We start from the raw sequence: 18,239 nt of genomic DNA, 5'->3' as shown, positions 1-18,239 counted from the left end.
TATCCTCCACTAAGCCAAGTTTTAACTATTTGTTCAATTCTCAGATGATTTTTAATTTGTATGAATGATTATGGAAAGATTATTTTATGCCTAATCCTGATGTCAAGGTTAAAATTGTGACCTGGGAAAGTAGAAAATGCAAACATGACCCTGATGTTATCTGCTACTGTGTTTTACTACATCCAAAAAAAACAAGCTTATTTATAAACTTGTATAAACATATATATATATATATATTTAGCAGATTGTTAGTTAAATGATTCATATTGAAAAGTCTTTTGTCATAGCAAGCAAACCTCTTGCTGATGTGTATTAAAACTAATGTTATTCTGTGAAAATGGTGGAAAGTTTTTATTGATATTTTTGAACTTGGCATCATAATGAGTTCATCACATCATTTTTGCAAATCAAGACGCAGGGCTGTGTAACTAGTGTATCAGTAACATGTTATCTAATAAAAAATAAAAACTTGTAAAAACTCAAGTAGTCTTTCTTGGTGGCACCATAAGAGCTATTTCTTAAAAGGTTCTAACTATTACAGTTCATCACGGGGCATTTGAAGCTGTCTGCCGTAATCAGTCACTTCACTGTTCATGAAAGTGTCTTGGTTTTTTAAAATCTCCGCTTCCGAGAGTCTTCCATCACCATCTTGGTCCATTTCCTTGATCAGATGAATGGCCTGTTCAACATACAAAGAAAAAAAAAATATTTAGAACATCTTGTTAATGACGTAAACAATACATTAGCGGACAAATGGCACATTGACTGACTTCTTCTCGTGCCGAGCCATAGCTGTTTGGAGCGACCCAGCGGAGCTGTTCATCCCTGTTGAGTTTTCCATCCTTATCCTGGTCATAGAGATCTTTAAAGCGCACCGTTTCCTCAACCTCCCACTGCGAGGGCTCATCCTGCTCTTAAACACAGACAAGCAAACTTACATGTTTCGGATAATTATTTTCCACACTCCTGGAAAAAATCGAGATGAATCTGTATAGCAAAAGAACCTAATGGTTAAGTACGCACAATGCACAAAAAAAGGCACACAATATAAGAATGCACAATGCACAAAAAAAAGGCACACAATATATCTGTAAAATATAAAATTTCTACAAAAATGCTGATAATTTAATAGAACTGCCAAATGTTTAGCAAATCTCAAAATGAAGATGCATTTTCATACTGTACACTGAAATGTTATTATGCCTAAATTCAACTATATTTAAGCTTTCTGATTTTACCTTTTCAGACAATATAGTGCAGAAGTATAATTTCATACATTTATTGGTTATTTGACTTTTTTTATAATCACTAGTAGTGAAATGACAATATATACTGTTATTTATCCCAACATAGTCATACCATTTGCTCTGAGATCTCCAATGAATTCGCTCAAGCTGATGAATCCGTCTTTATCCAAGTCATATTCAGAAAGCACATCTTCAATAGCAAAATCCTGGGGTAAATGCAACCACAAAGCACCCAGTTAACATGAATGTTTAATCTCTAATTTACTGCATCTTCACTTTACACTTACAGCCATGTGGTCCACTTCAGACGGATGAGTAAACGCAAGGAACTCCGTTAAGTTCAAGGCACCCGAGCCATCCATATCAGCAAAGTCAAAACGTCTTTTTTCCTTTGCATGGAGCTGTGAGTGAAACAAAAAAGAAAATGCCATCACACAAGACCTTTCTTTGCTGTTCCACAATCTGAAATGTTAATAAATGATGCAACATACAAATCTGAGAGACTCCTCTTCTGGGTCTTCAAGGACACCATCTACATCAACTTCCACAGTATGACCATGCAAGACCAGATTGTATTCGTCCCAAGATACCAGACCATCACTGTTGGAGTCAAACTCAGGGAAGCGTTCCTCAGCATCATCCAACGCATATGTCCTGTACACCCTCTGTATCCATAATGTGATTTCCTCTAGAGAAGCAAGAGAAAACGTTTCTTGAGCAGCAAATCAATATATCAGAATGATTTCTGAAGGATCATGTGACACTGGAGGCTGGAGTAATGGCTGAAGAAAATGCAGCTTTGCCATTAAAGGAATATATTAGGGTTTAAAATCTTGAAATTCAAGACTCTGGAGTCACTCAAATCAGAACTGACCTGGAGTCAGGTATTTATCAGGGTTGGTGTCAATCTTCTTCACGATCTCCACCAGTCGCTTTCGCTGCTCAGATGGGCTGAGTTTCTGTATTTCATCTTTGTCCTGAAAACCAGTGAGGGTTAGTTGGTAGAATGATCCTGGATTAGCAACTGGATTATTAGGAACCATACCTCTGAGCCAAGGAACATATTTGCATTATGTTCATGGTTATGCTTGCCTAAATGATCCTCTTGGACAATTTGTTTTCCAATTGCTCCTGATGCACAACAAGCCATCAACAGCAGAGTTGTGTATCTAATATCTAAACCTGATAAACACATAAATACACACTAATTAGACCCCACCATTGATCTTGAGTGCCCTCTTGTGAAGGGACGGGCTACACATTTCCATGTCAAAGCATCTTGATGGTAAGTCTTGTCTTTTTGTTTAAGGCAACCATAAGAGGAATTCACCATACGTGTTTAAGAAGCAAACACTTACATTTAAAAGGCTGATAGCTCAAGGTTTCAGCTGAACTTGTTGCCATGGTGCGCTCCAGTCGTCTGTTCTCTCACTCAGCGTTTTCCTGTGTGTACAACTGCTTTCTTACTGCCACCTGCAGGCCTGGAGGACATGCGGAGGCTCGTGTCTTCCTCAAGAAACTGGTTTGAATACCAAATGCAAATATATATATATATATATATATATATATATATATATATATATATATATATATATATATATATATATATATATATATATATATAAAATGTTAGATCCATTATCAATGAAGGTGCAAATGCATAAAATGGCAAGACTGAAATTATTCATAATTTATTGATTCTATCTAATTCCTCTTTTTCATCTTTGAAAATTTCCTTTCTAAAATAGCCTGTTGCTTATATACACTCAGAAAGTCCAGTTTTGGCATTCACATAGTCGTTAGTCAGGTTAGTCACAGCATTTGACCATTAGATTTGCTCAAATTATTTCAGGTTTAAGAAGTGTTTCAACATTGCATCAAATACTGATAAACACATTCGTTTTTTATTTGAATCAGCAATCAAGAGTTATTTAACCATGTATTATTTTGTATTTTTGAGAGGATTTTGTCTTTCAAACTCATTAATTATTTAGATGTTGGCATATGGACATTGCCTAAATTTTTGTCATCTGAACCTCGTTCACCATATATTTACCTTAAAGGGGTGGTCAGCCCCTATTTTCGAAAGTTTGATTGTGTTTATGGGGGGCATTATATATATACAATTTACCTGCATGCCATATGAACATTAACCAATGTCAGGGAGCACGCAAATATGATATTAAAGTATTAAAATAGATATTAATGATATTAAGTATTAAAATATTTTAAGGGGTCCTTGATTATAAATTCACTTTTTTGATTATAATCAATATAATACAATTATATATAATTGTTTTAATTTAATTAAAATTATCCATTTTAATTTTACATGATTTATGATATAATTAATTGTTATCTTTTCATTAAACTCACAAACCCCCAGCAGTTCCTTTATGAACGCCTATTTGGGAAAACTTGATGTAATGTAATCTTTAATAGGCTACACTACATATTGTTTATTCCAATAAATGGAGTATATTTTCTTACTCTCTGTATTTTATATCATATGGTGATAATCCTATTTAAAACAATGTTATAAACATGTTAGGATAAAAGTAGCCTAATTTCAAAAGTAATCAAAAAGTAGTTTGATTACATTAGGCTCCCTAAAATGTGTGATGTAATGGATTGCGTCATGCATAATGTAATGGATTGTCATTCAATTTGGAATCAGTTAACGGACTATAATTTGTAAGTAATCTACCAGCTCTGATAATTTAACAGTAGATGGCATTGACGCGGCTTTTTTTGTTTGTTTGTTTTTGTGGTTCGAATCCGAGAACCAAAAGAAGAGTTTTCTGACCTCCAGATGTCGTTGTTCCTCTGTAATATTTACACTCCGATCTCTAGCAGGAACTGACGTTTGTGTCTACGACTACATGAGCATTGAGCAAATTTTCCAGCTGGAGGAAAATGTCCAGCGTCAAAGATCGGAGAGTCTGAAGGTGGGAATCTTCATTTATTCACACCAACTCTTAAAATTAATTTCAGTTTACCCGTCAGCTCTAGTCGTCTGTCTACCGGAAGTATAGTAGGTTGTCTGAGTACATTTATTTGCGCTGTTTGTTTTTCCTCTGCTTGTATTTTCACTTTTGTTGTTGGCGCGTGAAGTGCGCCGAAATGCCGAAACATTTGCAGAAACATTGCGTAAAAGTTTCGGAAACGACTTTTTACGAGGGATCTTGTGATGCTGTGTTAAGGGGTAGGTTTGTGAGATGTTTTGTAGTGTCGTGGCTGAATATTTACCGTGCTGACAGCGCTATTTGATGAGAAATATCCATTTGTATTTATTGGCAGTCTAGACTGGTGTTATGGTACTGTGGCTTGTTTGATTATCTATTTTGTTGCATAGTTTGTATCCTCTATAAACTTTGGTTCAATTTTTGAAATGTTTTTTGAAACGGGTAAGTCGGGGTTGCAATTCTATTTTGAACAATATTTCATATAATACACTCAGTAAATTCCTGCTGAGTTCAGAACAGGTTAATGTAGGTCAGGGATGAAGCTCAAGTCTCTGCTGCACCTTCACTAACGGATAAAGCCTCTAACACTTCTTTTTTCCAATAGGATTTTAAATCAATTCTGTCATTCTCTCATCTGTTTTTAAAGTTAAATTGCTGAAGTTTTTATGCAAGGAAATATAATGCATCCCGCTGCATTATTTACTTGGACTGCAATTCCAAACAGTTTCTAATTTCCAACCATCTGAAATAGCACAGTTTTGATAGTATGTATAATAATTATAGTCTTTGAATGTTTCTAATAGGAATAAAAGGTCTTTTTTATGCCACTCGGAGTTAATGGTATTGTAGTAACCGACTGGAGAAGCAGGTTTTGTTTATATTTTTGCCTTTTGCCAAGGATAACTGAAACAGGATTGTGTAATTTTGTAGATTCTGCACATATGGCTTCTTTAAAAGTTCAACTGAATTGGTGGCATGTGATCGTTTTGTTCCTGCAGTGTTGCGTCATTGATTTTATATGCATGAATCATGTACCTTAGGTATGCTAGCTGCATAAGTAACTTATTTTTTTCCTGTCCTGCAGTTGTTTTCGGTCACGTAAACACATTATATTGTGTTTACAGTAAACGGAATATGTGTAAAGAAAGCTTTCATACATTACAAATGCCGTATTGTTTTGTGTGTCATCCATTTACCCTTCTGGACATTCTCACCATCTTGGGAACAATTTGTCTTCCCTTGACATGTTTTGCAAGTGCTTGGAAAAGCATCTCAAACTGAACTCTGCGTATCTCAGACTCATGCTTGGTGTTCAGTCTATTTCAGATGTGTAAAATTGAACCAATGTTCATAAACGGACACGCTGTCATTTAAAAGCCAGATGCTTTTTCTAGTTATTCATTTCTGTCTTGAGCTTGACTTCTGTACTTTGAACAGCTTGCAATGAAGATTGATAAATCATTTTATTGTAAAGTACAAAAACATTTTTGCTGGCTTCTGTTATGATTTGAGGCCACCTTTCAATTGCTTTCCATTCGTGGGTTTTTCGAATGCATAAAAAAGTGATTTTTGTCATTGCTGAAACAGTCAGGCATCCACCCTGAGGGGTGAGAACTGTTCCTAGGAGTTTTGAACTGTGAAGAATTGATCACTTCAAAAGCACCAATATACCACCTGCTTTTATAATTCTGATATGAAAAAAATAAAAAGATATACACTAACTAGATGTTGCGCTCATATGTTTTAACCATTTGCCCTGTTATCATTTTACTTAGTATATTTTGAACCAGAAAACAGATCTTCAAGAATAACAAAGATCTGTTGGGTTGTAAGTCAACAAAAGTTTTTATAGAAGGTTTAACACTATAAAATGTAAAGATTTTATATATATATATATATATATATATATATATATATATAAAATATAATAACAAGTGGAAAGTCTCGTCTGTGAACAGTGGTCACCCCTCTGGATTGTATGCTGGATTCCTCACTGTACACAATGGCCTTGATGGAGTATTGATAGCCACACTTGGCAGCATTGATGCCTTTGTAAAACTAAATCAAATTGGATGACCATTTCCCAGCATATCTTGGTGTGTGGCGTGTTGTTCTTGGATTATTAGTGGTGGAGGTTGGCGGTATCACCAACATCTTTTATCACTGTAATTTTATATTATGGTAATTATATAGATAAGGCTTTATTATCATCAATTATTATCATTGGAAATTAAAAAAAAAATATTTATATAGCTATTAAATAACAGTGTGACAGTTGTTTTTAATAGATTCCTTTTTTATATGACTCACGCAATTGTTTTCTGTTTTTAAGATTGGCAACAGTGTAAAAACAGCTGTTAATTTATGTAGCGTCTGCGTCATGCAAATAAATGTTATTATGAAATTAATATTATTAAATGGATAGTTCAAACTATAAATTCTGATTGTATAAGTAGCTTTTGAAGTTGTAAAATAGCCTATGAATTTAAACCTGCAAATGTACATCAGCTAAATTCTTCATTATTTACTCTAATCCTTGATTATGAGCCGTGCACAAAGCCATTGTAAAATAGTCCGTAAACACACACCACTGACCTCATTACAACAGCAATTACATCATCAGTATTTAGCAGAACAACCATTCTGCCAAAGGTTGCTGAAGAACTACAATGTTTGGCAGGAGAATTTTTTTTAATGATTACATTTTTGTTGTTTTGCCTGAACGCCAGTTAGGCCTAAATCTTTTTACTAATGCATCAAGTTGCTTGTCTGCTGTAATCAACTTAACTCTGCATTGCATTGTGTAGAACACCCCTAAATGAAACACATTCCTCTCTGTCTTCACTTGTTAAAGACACATCTCCGTGTTTTCATTACTCTTTGTTTTGTCCTCACTTAAGTCATGTAAATTAGTCCTGCCCTTTCTTTGTAGGTTTAGCACCTAATCAGTGAAGCTGTGAATGAGGAGCTTGAAAACCTATTTTGAGTTACCAACTAATTGGTTCCGTTTCAATTGCAAGCTGGCATGTCTCGGGCCTGTAAGGCACAGGAAAATGTCTGGTATGTGCTTGTAACCGACTGCCATTCACCCATTAAATCTAGATTTTGACACGCCCTAAACTGGCCACTCACATGAACTGTGTTTTCCTGCTGATGTTTTGAGCATTTCGTAATCTAAAGACTTCCCATGTCTGAAATATTTATGATGCTTTTGTCAGAAATCCAAAACTTGTGATTGTTGGATCGTAACTTAATAAGAATAACTAAATAACTAAATAAGATTTTCCATGATCCTGTCATATATGATTGCCTTGTGCATCTTTTTTTTAGGCTTGAATTGCTGCTCAGTCAATTTTCTATTGCAAGGTGTAGGGTTGCATTCACCCGTCTTTTCATGTTTTGCATGGGCATTCATACTGAACATAAGAACAAAAAGTATTCATTTATTTGATTCATGCCAAACGTCACACTAATGTTGGTGCATAATAGACTAGATCCATTACTGTGAGTGAAAGAAGCTGTAAACACATAATTTGGAACAGGAAAGTGATATATATTGGCAGTGAGCATGCAATACATCTATTGAAATCATTGAGTTCATGATGCTAAAATGTAATATTCTCTCAATTTCCTCCTGTAGGCACCTGTTGTAAAGTTCCCCATGTACATAGCAAGGCAAAGCTGACACCATGGCCCACATATCCAGTGGCAATGGGTTTCAGATTGACAGGCCAGCCTCTCCGGGGGTGGTCCGGCCCAAAGGGTTTGTGGGAAAGGAGGAGGCTATACGTATGGAGTTAGAGGCCTTGGATAAAATCAAGCGTGAGAAAAGGCACATACTACCAGCCACAGTGCCTTCTGTTAATCCCCTTCCCAATCCATCAGCGCAAACATCCACTAGCCGGCAAGAGAAAGACCTCATTGTGTTCTCTGAATCGGAAACACAGAGGAAAGAACAAAAAGACAAATTTGAAGATATCAATTTAAAGAAGCTGACCGAGGAGGAGCTGGAAAAGCTGCTTCTGGATGACAGTTTTGGCGTCAACAAAATGACAAGACCTTCCTCTTTGCTAGGTTGCAATCTCAGTGCATCTTATCCTGGAGTACATGCGTTCAGCCCTTCTTCTTTCCACTGGACGCCCACCCCAACACACGCACAGACTCCCATCTTCCCCTCTGCTCCCTTCCCGAAGCATCCATGCTCTTTCCAAAATGGTTTAAATCCAGCTTTGTCTACCTTTATCAGTCTGCCAGCCCATCCGACCTCCTTCCTCTCCTTTACACCAATCCATCCACCCGCTGCTCTGGTCTATCCACAGCCTGCCATCACCCCAGAGATGGCCAAACTGTTCGACAAGATTGCCAGCACTTCGGAATACTTGAAAAATGGCAGGACCTCCAGCATGGAAACCGAATCGGGAAGTGTCAAGTCCCTGGAGCCCACGCCACAACCCATAGAATCCCCCAACATTAGCCGTTTTGATTGGCTGGACCTGGACCCGCTCAACAAGCGCAAGGAGGTGGAGGTAGAGGAGACACCCACTGTATCAAGTGGACCTTTAGTACGGAAGTCTGTGACTGCTAAAGACCCGTGGGATGCAGTTCTTCTGGATGAACCTGAAGTTGTGGATAAGGGCAGTCCCTCGGCACAGGTGGAGAGCAAGCTGACTTTAGTCACCCAAGCCAGAAGAGCATCAACAGGGGCGGCTGTTACAAAAAGCCAGTCCCTAAACATACCTGCAACCTCAACGGATCATAGCCCAGGCAAACAGGTAAGAGGAACATCCTTTCTGCTAAACCGAGACATGTTGTCACTGTTTGTTTAGAAGTGAACATCACATCCTCTTGTAGGAGGAGATAGAAATGATCTCAGCTAGGTATCATCAAATTCAAGCCCATTGGGTCTAATGCCCACATAGTAATGAACTTAGTGTATATCATGTTTCTCAATTTAGTCAACAATACATATTTTTGAAATTGACTGTGTATTACATTAATTTTTTTCTCAAATTCCATGGAGCAACATTTACCTCCATCATCTGTGCAGTATTTACTACGCAGAGCGATTGTTCCCTGACAAGCTGCGCAAAACCATGATCATATTTTGCGCACGTTTTTGCAGTTTGTCAGTGAAGTAAATTAAAATCATACCTTTTCTGTTGTCTTCTTTTTAAAGAACTTCAAAAGTTGCATTTTAACCATTTTGTATGAAAGATGATGAAAACTTGCTTCCGCTTGTGAGCAGCTTGTTACAGTACCGAGTTCTGATTGGCCATTCGCCACTATTTAGTTTTTGAATTATCATAAGTAATTTAGAGAACTTTAACATTTAATTTGCTTGGTAAGTTTTACATAATACACATAATATTCTAAAGGGGATGGTGGTTTTTCCAAAGGGATACTTTTTGTAATTTTTTTCAGCCAGGTGGATGCCATCCCCACGCAATTCGATCCCTGAGTATAAGTGTTTTTTATGAATCTTTGCAAATCACCTTTCCTAATATGTGCTTGTTAGCAAGTTTCGCAGCTGAAGTTTACAGTCTGCTCGTCACCCCACGGAAGAGAGGGGCGGGGTGAGCAGCGCTCATTAGCATTTAAAGCAACATGAATAAAAACAGCTCGCTGAAAACAGAGCTGATTTTGATAGGGTATAAAGGGTGTTTTTTTACACTACCATTGAGGCAATTTAACCAATGTATTTTTTAGACCTTTCATTAAGACCCTAAAGAATTATCAGCTTGTGGGAAATGGGCATCCGATGACCCTTTTAATAAAAATGCTAAAAATATAAAAATATTAAAAGATCTAAACCCACTAATTGAGTCCCTGCACCCGAAAACATGGCACTTTTTTTCATGCTAGCACTTTACCAAGAAAGCAGCAGTGCTCTGTGATATGACAGGAAGTAGAAGTTAAAAATGTGTGCGTATGGTTTTCTAATTATTATACCATGCCAGTGTGGTAAATTTCTGTGCAAAGTTCTCTGGTTTGCATTTGCATCTTTCTTTTTTTTTTTTTTCTCATGGTTGGTTCCTTATCATATTCTAGCCAAGTTCTGCTGGTGCTTAGTTGCTTTCATTTTACCACCGTTTCTATCTAAGCCTCTTGTTTTCATTGGTCTTTCCTTAGAAAAGTTGTAACTGATTGCAAAAAATAAAGAACTGCTTCCTGAGAGGAATGCAAAACTTCAATTCCTTATGAGGAGGGTGTGTAAATGAGTTGTTGTTTTTTTTTTCCCAGAAATCCCACTTCCTTTTTCATTATGTTTGTTTCTGACTAGGACAATTGGCTGTTGCCACACATTTCCCACAGTACTTGAAGAATTTGTGACCGTAACTTCTACAACAGGGACAGCTTTCATCTAAGGATAAAATAGAGGGGTCAGAGGGTTTCAATTGTTAGGACTATCATTATATTTCTGAGTCACACATCAGGTCTAGTTCCTACTCAAGGTAACACTGTCCTGTCTAGTATTCTGTCTTTGTGTGTGTGTGTCTGTAGCGAGGACTGCTGCTGGTCTCATTAGCACAGACAAGCCCCAGCTAGCTGTTTTTGCCCCATGGGTTCTTCCCTGACATGCCTGCAGCGGGGCCGTGCAGCTCCCCGTTGCCATGGAAGCTCTCTTTCGGAGTGTGTGAAAGAGCAGCGAAACTAATCTGAGCTTTGGTTTTGGTGTACAGTTACTCTGCTTCACCACACACAACCCCAGAATCAGATACTCTTATCACAAGCCCTGGATATTTCAGCCCTTATCAGCACACACATCCCAAAAGACCTGTTTGTTGTCGGTCTTGGTGTAAGTGTAGGCTAGTGGTTTGGGTTACAGCAAAAGTGGTTTCTCTGTTGAGTATGGTTGAAATTATTAAGGATTAGTTTATGATTGGTGGAGGAAATGTTTTTTTTTTTTTTATCTCCTGATGTAAACCTATAAAGTATTGGTGTCAAAGGTGGAGTTTTATTTAAATATATACGCAATTAAAAAAAATAAAAGCTTTTTAAAAAACGTTTTTATATAAATTAATAAAATAAAATGCAAAAATAATAAAATATGTAGTTTATTAATATAATATAGACGTATAGTATGTAAAATACAGTTTAATAGGTTGGAGTCAAAATAGACTCTTACATTTAGCAGGGCTGCATTAATTTGATAGAAAATACAATAAAAACAGTAATATTGTAAAATATTTTTAGAACTTAAAATAATCTATTTTAATATATTTAAAAATGTAATTTATTCCTGTGATGGCGAAGCTGAATTTTCAGCAGCCATTACTCCAGTCTTAAGCGTCAAATGATCCTTTAGAATAATATGCTAATATGCTGATTTTGTCTTCAAGAAACATTTCTTATTATCAATGTAAAAAAATGGCTGTGCTGCTTAAATTTTTGGGAAAATAAAAATCTTACTCCCCCTAGTCTTTTGAACAGTTGTGTAATTAATAAATACTCGTCTGTCAGAGTGCATTGTAAGGCCTAATGCACAGATCCAATATTTTTGATGTCTGACACACATAGTGTGTGCCAAACATGCCTGGGAGCATTCAGAAGCAGCCACATATTGGTCAGACATCAATTGGACACTGAATTGACTTCGTATGCTACTGCCGATGTTGTAGAAAGACTGGTATAATTTGTCATAGTGTATCACAACAGTCACTTGGCCCACACAGTAGCTCTCGTATGCAGACAACAAGGCGTTTCTGGTTGATACATTGACCATGTGGTTTCTGTTCTGCATGTGTGTTTATAAATGTGCTGTGAACATCCCCTCCATGTGAACTATTAACTGACCGTCTGACTTTCAGCCTGTCCTACATGCAGAAATGAAGTTTGCTTAATGTCATTGTGAGTAATTAGATGCATAAACAGAGCTCTTAGTCACAGTTTACCATCAAGCACTATGCTGTTAGTGGAATGATAAATCATCCGAGGGAAGTTCAGTTCTATTCATTTAGTGGAAGTATTACCAGGTCAGTAGGGAACAGAGTTCCAGTTAATGCATATCAGTATTCTTAGCAACAATAGAATAGAGGAAGTTGCATTTGCTATGAATTCTATTACACACAAACGTAGATGATGGTGGAAGTTTACTTGTATTCAATCACATACTAAGCTTACTCCATCCTCTCATTCCTGAGTGTTGTGTTGAATTGGTTCTGGGCAGATCCCTTATAAACGTTTAACCTGAGGAAAAGGTCTGTTTGGACTAGGAGAGATTGCATGTAGGGCAGCCAGAACTGTAAAACCGTAGCTCTAAGCAAAAGCGGATGAATAATTTGTGAATGTGTGTCACATGGCGTCTCATTTTTCTCTAAAGTTAGGCCTAGAGCTTTGGCCTAGTAAACAGCTAAAGGAACCATCTTCATATCCGATGCATACTGTATATGTATTACCCACAATAAAACATATTTTTGTCTGAACCGATACTCTTGATTGTTTATTGCTTTGATTTTATTTATGGCAAATATGTCGGAGGCAGATGTTCTCATCCGAGACTATGTTAAGAGAAAATTTTACAAGAATATGATCTACTTTTATTAATATTGAGATTAAATGCATAAAGTCTGCATGGTAAATGTATTTAAAACAAAATGTATCTTTATATTTAATTTCTTAGCATGTAAGCCATCATTGAACTGAAAGTACCTTTAATTCCTAGTTGTAATTCCATGTTGATGTTCTTTTTCTGACCTGTTTCCTTCCTGAAGGAAGTCTCTTTTTTTGGCATTCCAGACATTCTTCACATTCTCAGTATCCTCTCACCAAATAGAGAGACTGTCTCATTCCACATTTGAACTTGGATGTTAATGTTATCAATCATGTCTATTTGGTACCCCTGTGTTTAATACAGACTGTACATAATATGTTGTTTAAAACATATATTTAACATGTGATTTCCTATGTGTAGGACACCCATTAGTGAAAGGGAATGTATAGGATAATAGGCCAAATGTCTGCTCATCAGTATAACCATGGGTCCATGTCTGTCTTTTTACAGGTCAATAAAGGAAGTACAAATGTACTCTCAAAGTACTTAGAGGAAAAGGAAGTCCAAAATCTAGAAGTCGTGGCATTCTGTGAAGACATTTCAAAGTGAGTTATTAGACTGTTGAAAGGGATCCCTCAAGAAAAGCAGGTCCCACTACTACAGCTTTGTAGTTAATCTGGTATCAGAAGGTCCCAGGTTAACTGAATCAGCACTGTAATGTTGGATTCTATAGGAGAAGCAAAGCTAATTTGCACCTTAAGGACTAATTTGGAAAATGCCTTAAAACCTCATGTGTGCCTCCGACAAGGACTCCTGACAAGTGAAATGCAGGAAGTCTACAGCTCTGTATATCCCATGTAACAATGGGAGCTAATACCTTGTTTCCTACTAATATCACATACAGAGAGTAAGCATGTATATGAATATTAACAAAGGACTTAAGACTGAACCTTGTGGTACACCCATCACAGTTACCTTTGTTTTACCTTTGTTAGGTCTTCATTTTAAACAAAATGTTGTCCTTTTATTTTCGCAGACTTAGGTTAAAGTTCCCACATGATGACCTGGCTACCAATCCTGGCTATGTTCTCAGCCCTGTGATCACCCAAAAGAATTCAGGAGGGGACAGTGGGGGCAGTGTGAAAGTATCCATTGAGATTTCTGATTCTCAACAGCCTGTAACTTTCACTTGTGATGGTAAGCAGTTCTTTGTCACTTAATTTAGTCATTATAAAAAGATTTTGACAGTGAAAATGTTTTACATGAAAATTGTAATTCTAACAGTTAATGCAGTTACAGGAACAGTTGACCTAATTTTTTTTATTTTGCATAAGAAAGTTAGTCTTACAGGTTTGAAACGTCATAAGGGTCAGTAAATTATTAAATTTTTTTGGTGAACTATCCTTTATAAGTATCTAATAATGTCACATCTGATGAATCATGTATTCGCTATTTGTCAATAGTAAGCTTCTCTGAATGTCTGCTATAAAGGAAGCTTGACAAATGAAGAAATCATGACACAACGCCAGAGAGCATTTCTTGGCCACTGTGACACATTCTCTTTTTACATAACTGTTATGGTGCGTCTGCTCAACAGATTCTTCGACCAGGGTTCCTGTGTTTTTTACTTTTCAGCTTGCATGTCAATTGCCAAGGTTTTTTAATGGGTAACCTGTCTGTGCTCCTGCACAAAAAGGACTTTTCATTGTGCTGTAGTGGCCTTGGCTCAGTTCCCTGTGAAGCGGCTGTGTTCTGAAGACTGCTGGGCCTCGTTTTTTGTGCAGAGTCTCTGGCCACCTCACTATTGGCAGGAAATCAAGACTGGCCTTTTGTGTTGAAAAAACTTTCGGTGTTGTTACTGCCTAAACCCCATAGCTCTTTTTGTCCTGGATAAATCCAGCATAGACTGTGGTCTTAGGAAGGAAAAAGGGGGCACAGTGTCTATCAGGCCCCAAAGATGCTTCAAAGACAGCTAATATATTTGAGGAGTGGCTCTGCTATAACTGGCTGGATGGTTCTTCTAGCTCTCTTTTTCTCACATTCACTCAGTTTTTGCTTGTTTTTTTTTCTCTCTGAAACTAGCCCTGTTTGTTGTGTTTAGATCAAGAGATTTTAGATCCTACTAAAAGTCAGGTTTTTGACAACATTCCTACATTCCATGAACAGTGGTCAACAAAGTAATGCTTTTAGTTTTACTTAATGTTCCTAATCCATGCAGAGAATTACCTTACAGTTATGGAAGTATCATCTCTTTGCATATCAGTGCTGACTGTCTGAATCTTCAAAGAGGAAAAATCGTTTTTTGAGGTTTTCCTTAGTTTGTTTAAGTGGGGGAAAATGCTTAGCTGTGTGTAAGGTTAGTGAAATTAGCAATTCCAGACATACTTGGCATGAAAGACAAGGCAAATGAAGCTGAGTAGGCAACTAGGGATTGAATGTGTGGAATATGAAGGCCTTTCCAGGATAAACTTATATTAAGCGTCTCAGTTTTCTGATCCCTGGATCAAACTTTGTCCATTTTCCTTTTCAAATGTAGGTACATCCATTTGACAAAAAAGTTTACTTTTATTTACAGCAGTAGTTTCAGGATTGTGCACATATAGTCTGGTGTTCTACTCTAGCCTTTCTGCCTATTAGCTTTTTTTCCATAGCTCTAAAGTCATGGCCAAAAGTTTTGGCAGTGACATAAATTTTGTGTTTTGCAAAGTTTGTTCCTTCAGTATTTGATGATTATTTTTCCACATGTCTATTGTATACTGAAAAACAATGAAAAGCATATCATAAGTTTTAAAGGCTTTTATTGGCAAAAAATATAATGAGGGAATATTTACAGTGTGGACCCTTGTCCTTCATAACCTCTGCAATTCACTCTGACATGCTGGATATTAGTTTCTGGGCCAAATCCTGACCGATGGAGATCCATTCTTGCCTTATTAGTTCTCAGAGTTGATCACAATTTGTGGGCTTCTTTGCATCCACTTGCCTTTTAAAGACTGACCACAGGTTCTCTATGGGATTGAGATCCGGGGACTTACCTGGCCACGGATCCAAAATTTCAATGTAATGATCCTTATCTCTCTTGCTTTGTGACATGGTGCTCCATCATGCTAGAAAATGCACGGATCATCATCACCAAATTGCTCATTCTTTATTCATGGCAGTGATTTTGGGCAGAATTATGAGAGAGCCCACTCCTTTGGTTGAAAAGCAAACCCACACATGGATGGTCTCAGGATGCTTCACTGTTGGCACGTCAAAGGACTCATGGTTGCGTTCACCTTTTCTCCACTGAACAATTGATTTTCCAGATGTCTCGAACAGTTGGAAGGGAGCTTCATCATAGAAAATAACTTTGCATCAGTCTTCTGCTGTCCAATCCTTGTGCTTCCTGCAGAATTTCAGTCTTTCCGTGACATTTTATTTGGGGAAAAGTGGCTTCTTTGCTTCCCTTCTTGATACCAGGCACTTGATGTACAGATGCTCTCACAGCAACCTGCTGCCGTTCCTGTGCAAGCTCTGCGCTGCTGGAGACACGACTCCGTAGCTAAATGCTCAGGAGGAGACGGTCCTGGCACTTGCCGGACACTCTGGAACGTCCTGAAGACTTAAGACTAAGCAATTATTTTAAACTCATCTGATCTAGGGCTGCAGCTATCGATTCTTTTTGTAATCGATTAATCTAGCACTAAATCGATCGATTAATCAGATAAAAAAATGTTTGTGTGTTTTTAAACAACCAAAACAAATAATGCATAATAAAAAAGATGTGACTGTAAAATGATCAAGCATTTGGATTTTATTTCTAAAAAAAAATAAAGAGGTATTGGTGCGTGAGAGAGACGAGGGTGTGTGTTTGTGTGTGTGTGTGTGTGTGTGTGTGTGTGAAGCTAAACATCATATCTAGTCAAACAGCATCACGACATTGCTACAAATACAGTATGGGATTAAAATCAGCGAACATCAATGTATGGGCTTAGGCTACGTTACCTTGTTTCAGTGACGCTTGGTGAAACAGCATGGAGTGGATGTTTTCGGTTCAGTTGCTGAATCATTGAAGTTGTACTGCTGTGGAATGCTCTTTGCAGTAGACACATTGCACCTTGTTCTCTTCTTTTTTAAGAATGTGTAATGATCCCAAACGTCTGACGTTCTCTGCCGTCTATGGATATCTTTACTCTCCACCATCACGCCAACTAAATTCGAAATGTATCCCGGGCTATGGTGTGCTTCATTGAACAACGGCCGTGTGAATCAGATCCCTGCGCGTATAGTGCGCGTCGTAGGAATTTAATGATACATTTTTGTAATCGAGTTAATAGAGTAACTCTATGAATCGTTTCAGCCCTAATCTGATCACCCTAAACAATAATCTAGAAACAATGTGAATGAACGCCACAACAGCTTAAGCAGGAAACTTTGCAAAACACAACATTTTTCACTGCCAAAACTTTTGGCCATGACTATAGAGTTCCTGCCATTTTAGACCAACCATAATCTCCTGACATTACAGCACCATGTGTGTTGCTGTAGTACCATGAAAAGATGGCAGAAGAGGACTTTTACTGGCATCCCACAACCCTTCAAAGCAACCTCAAATTCACCACAAATTAGGAATGGCCATCAGACCTTTAGGCTTGAAAACACTGCAGATATGAAGAGTCCAGGCCAGGCGCAGCTGACTAACTGTAAAAAAGCCCTAGGCTTGGAGCTTATAGAGACGATCATTCCAAGGAGCGTTGTGGGGCCAATTATTTATTTTTTTTTTGCTCCAATCTAGTGAACCTCTCATGCCAAATCCATTTCTTGTTACGGTTTTCCATCTCAATGAACCAAAAGAGGTTCACAGTAGTTCATACTGTGGGTCTTCTTCCAAATTGCACTCTCACCCCTTGCTTTCCTCCAAGTCAACACTGTACCGCATGAACTGTTTGGTAATAGTCCGTTTTAAAGCCAGCATCAGTCCAAGCTTGGCAAACTGGTGTGTCATACTGGTTGCATCATCTCTATATTTTTGTGCAACATCAAGCAGACAACACCTTCAGGATGGTCCTCAATTCATTTAAATGATCAATTTACCCATAAATAAACCCATTTACTCACCCTCATGTTGTTCCAAACATTGACATTTCTGAAGAATGTTTTTTTGTCCATACAATAAGAGTCACTAGAATCCAAAGAAATATTGGACATCCCTGTCTTGCATTGTATGGACAAAAATGCATTTCTTTTATCATCTTGGTTACTTTTTTATTAGCTTCATACTTTTCTCACTCCATGGATGCCTTTTTCCTTCATGTTTCCTGTGTTTCTTTGTCTAGTGAGTTCTCCAGTGGAGCTGCTCATAATGCAGGCTTTGTGTTGGGTCCATGATGACCTGAACCAGGTGGACATCAGCAGCTATGTTCTCAAGGTCTGTGGACAAGAGGAGGTTCTACAGAAGTGAGTACTTTGTTTACCATCTCCCTTTCCCTTTTGCAGGCATTCTGTCTTATTGCAAAAAACAAGTACCCTGCCAACATTCCTTGAAAACTGGGT

At 37.6% G+C, this 18,239-nt stretch overlaps 2 protein-coding genes across 3 annotated transcripts in view; one reads left to right on the top strand and one right to left on the bottom strand.

The window, feature by feature from the left end:
• Nucleotides 1-327: 327 nt before the first annotated feature.
• Nucleotides 328-2,711, bottom strand: LOC113118494 (reticulocalbin-2-like). The gene is made up of 8 exons (XM_026287721.1): nt 2,606-2,711; nt 2,293-2,429; nt 2,122-2,224; nt 1,739-1,935; nt 1,535-1,648; nt 1,360-1,453; nt 771-913; nt 328-679 (listed from the first exon to the last, which is right to left on the bottom strand). Exons 1-8 carry the CDS (start codon nt 2,649-2,651, stop codon nt 536-538), a joined length of 978 nt encoding a protein of 325 aa, XP_026143506.1. The 5' UTR covers nt 2,652-2,711; the 3' UTR covers nt 328-535.
• A 1,376-nt stretch (nt 2,712-4,087) lies between these two features.
• Nucleotides 4,088-18,239, top strand: part of LOC113118491 (phosphatidylinositol 4-phosphate 3-kinase C2 domain-containing subunit alpha-like) — a 35,445-nt gene continuing 21,293 nt past the window's right edge. The window contains exons 1-5 of one of the 2 annotated variants that reach the window (XM_026287717.1): nt 4,088-4,195; nt 7,854-8,985; nt 13,215-13,309; nt 13,741-13,901; nt 18,023-18,143. In XM_026287717.1, the coding sequence (XP_026143502.1) occupies nt 7,903-8,985; nt 13,215-13,309; nt 13,741-13,901; nt 18,023-18,143 (1,460 nt within the window). In that variant the 5' untranslated portion in view covers nt 4,088-4,195; nt 7,854-7,902. Of the gene's footprint in view, nt 4,196-4,320; nt 4,453-7,853; nt 8,986-13,214; nt 13,310-13,740; nt 13,902-18,022; nt 18,144-18,239 lie in introns of those variants that run through there. The other variant, XM_026287718.1, reaches the window with a different exon arrangement.

This window comes from Carassius auratus, chromosome 18 (genome assembly GCF_003368295.1).
Source record: "Carassius auratus strain Wakin chromosome 18, ASM336829v1, whole genome shotgun sequence".
Lineage (NCBI taxonomy): Eukaryota > Metazoa > Chordata > Actinopteri > Cypriniformes > Cyprinidae > Carassius > Carassius auratus.
This window is presented reverse-complemented; position numbering and strand designations above follow the sequence as displayed.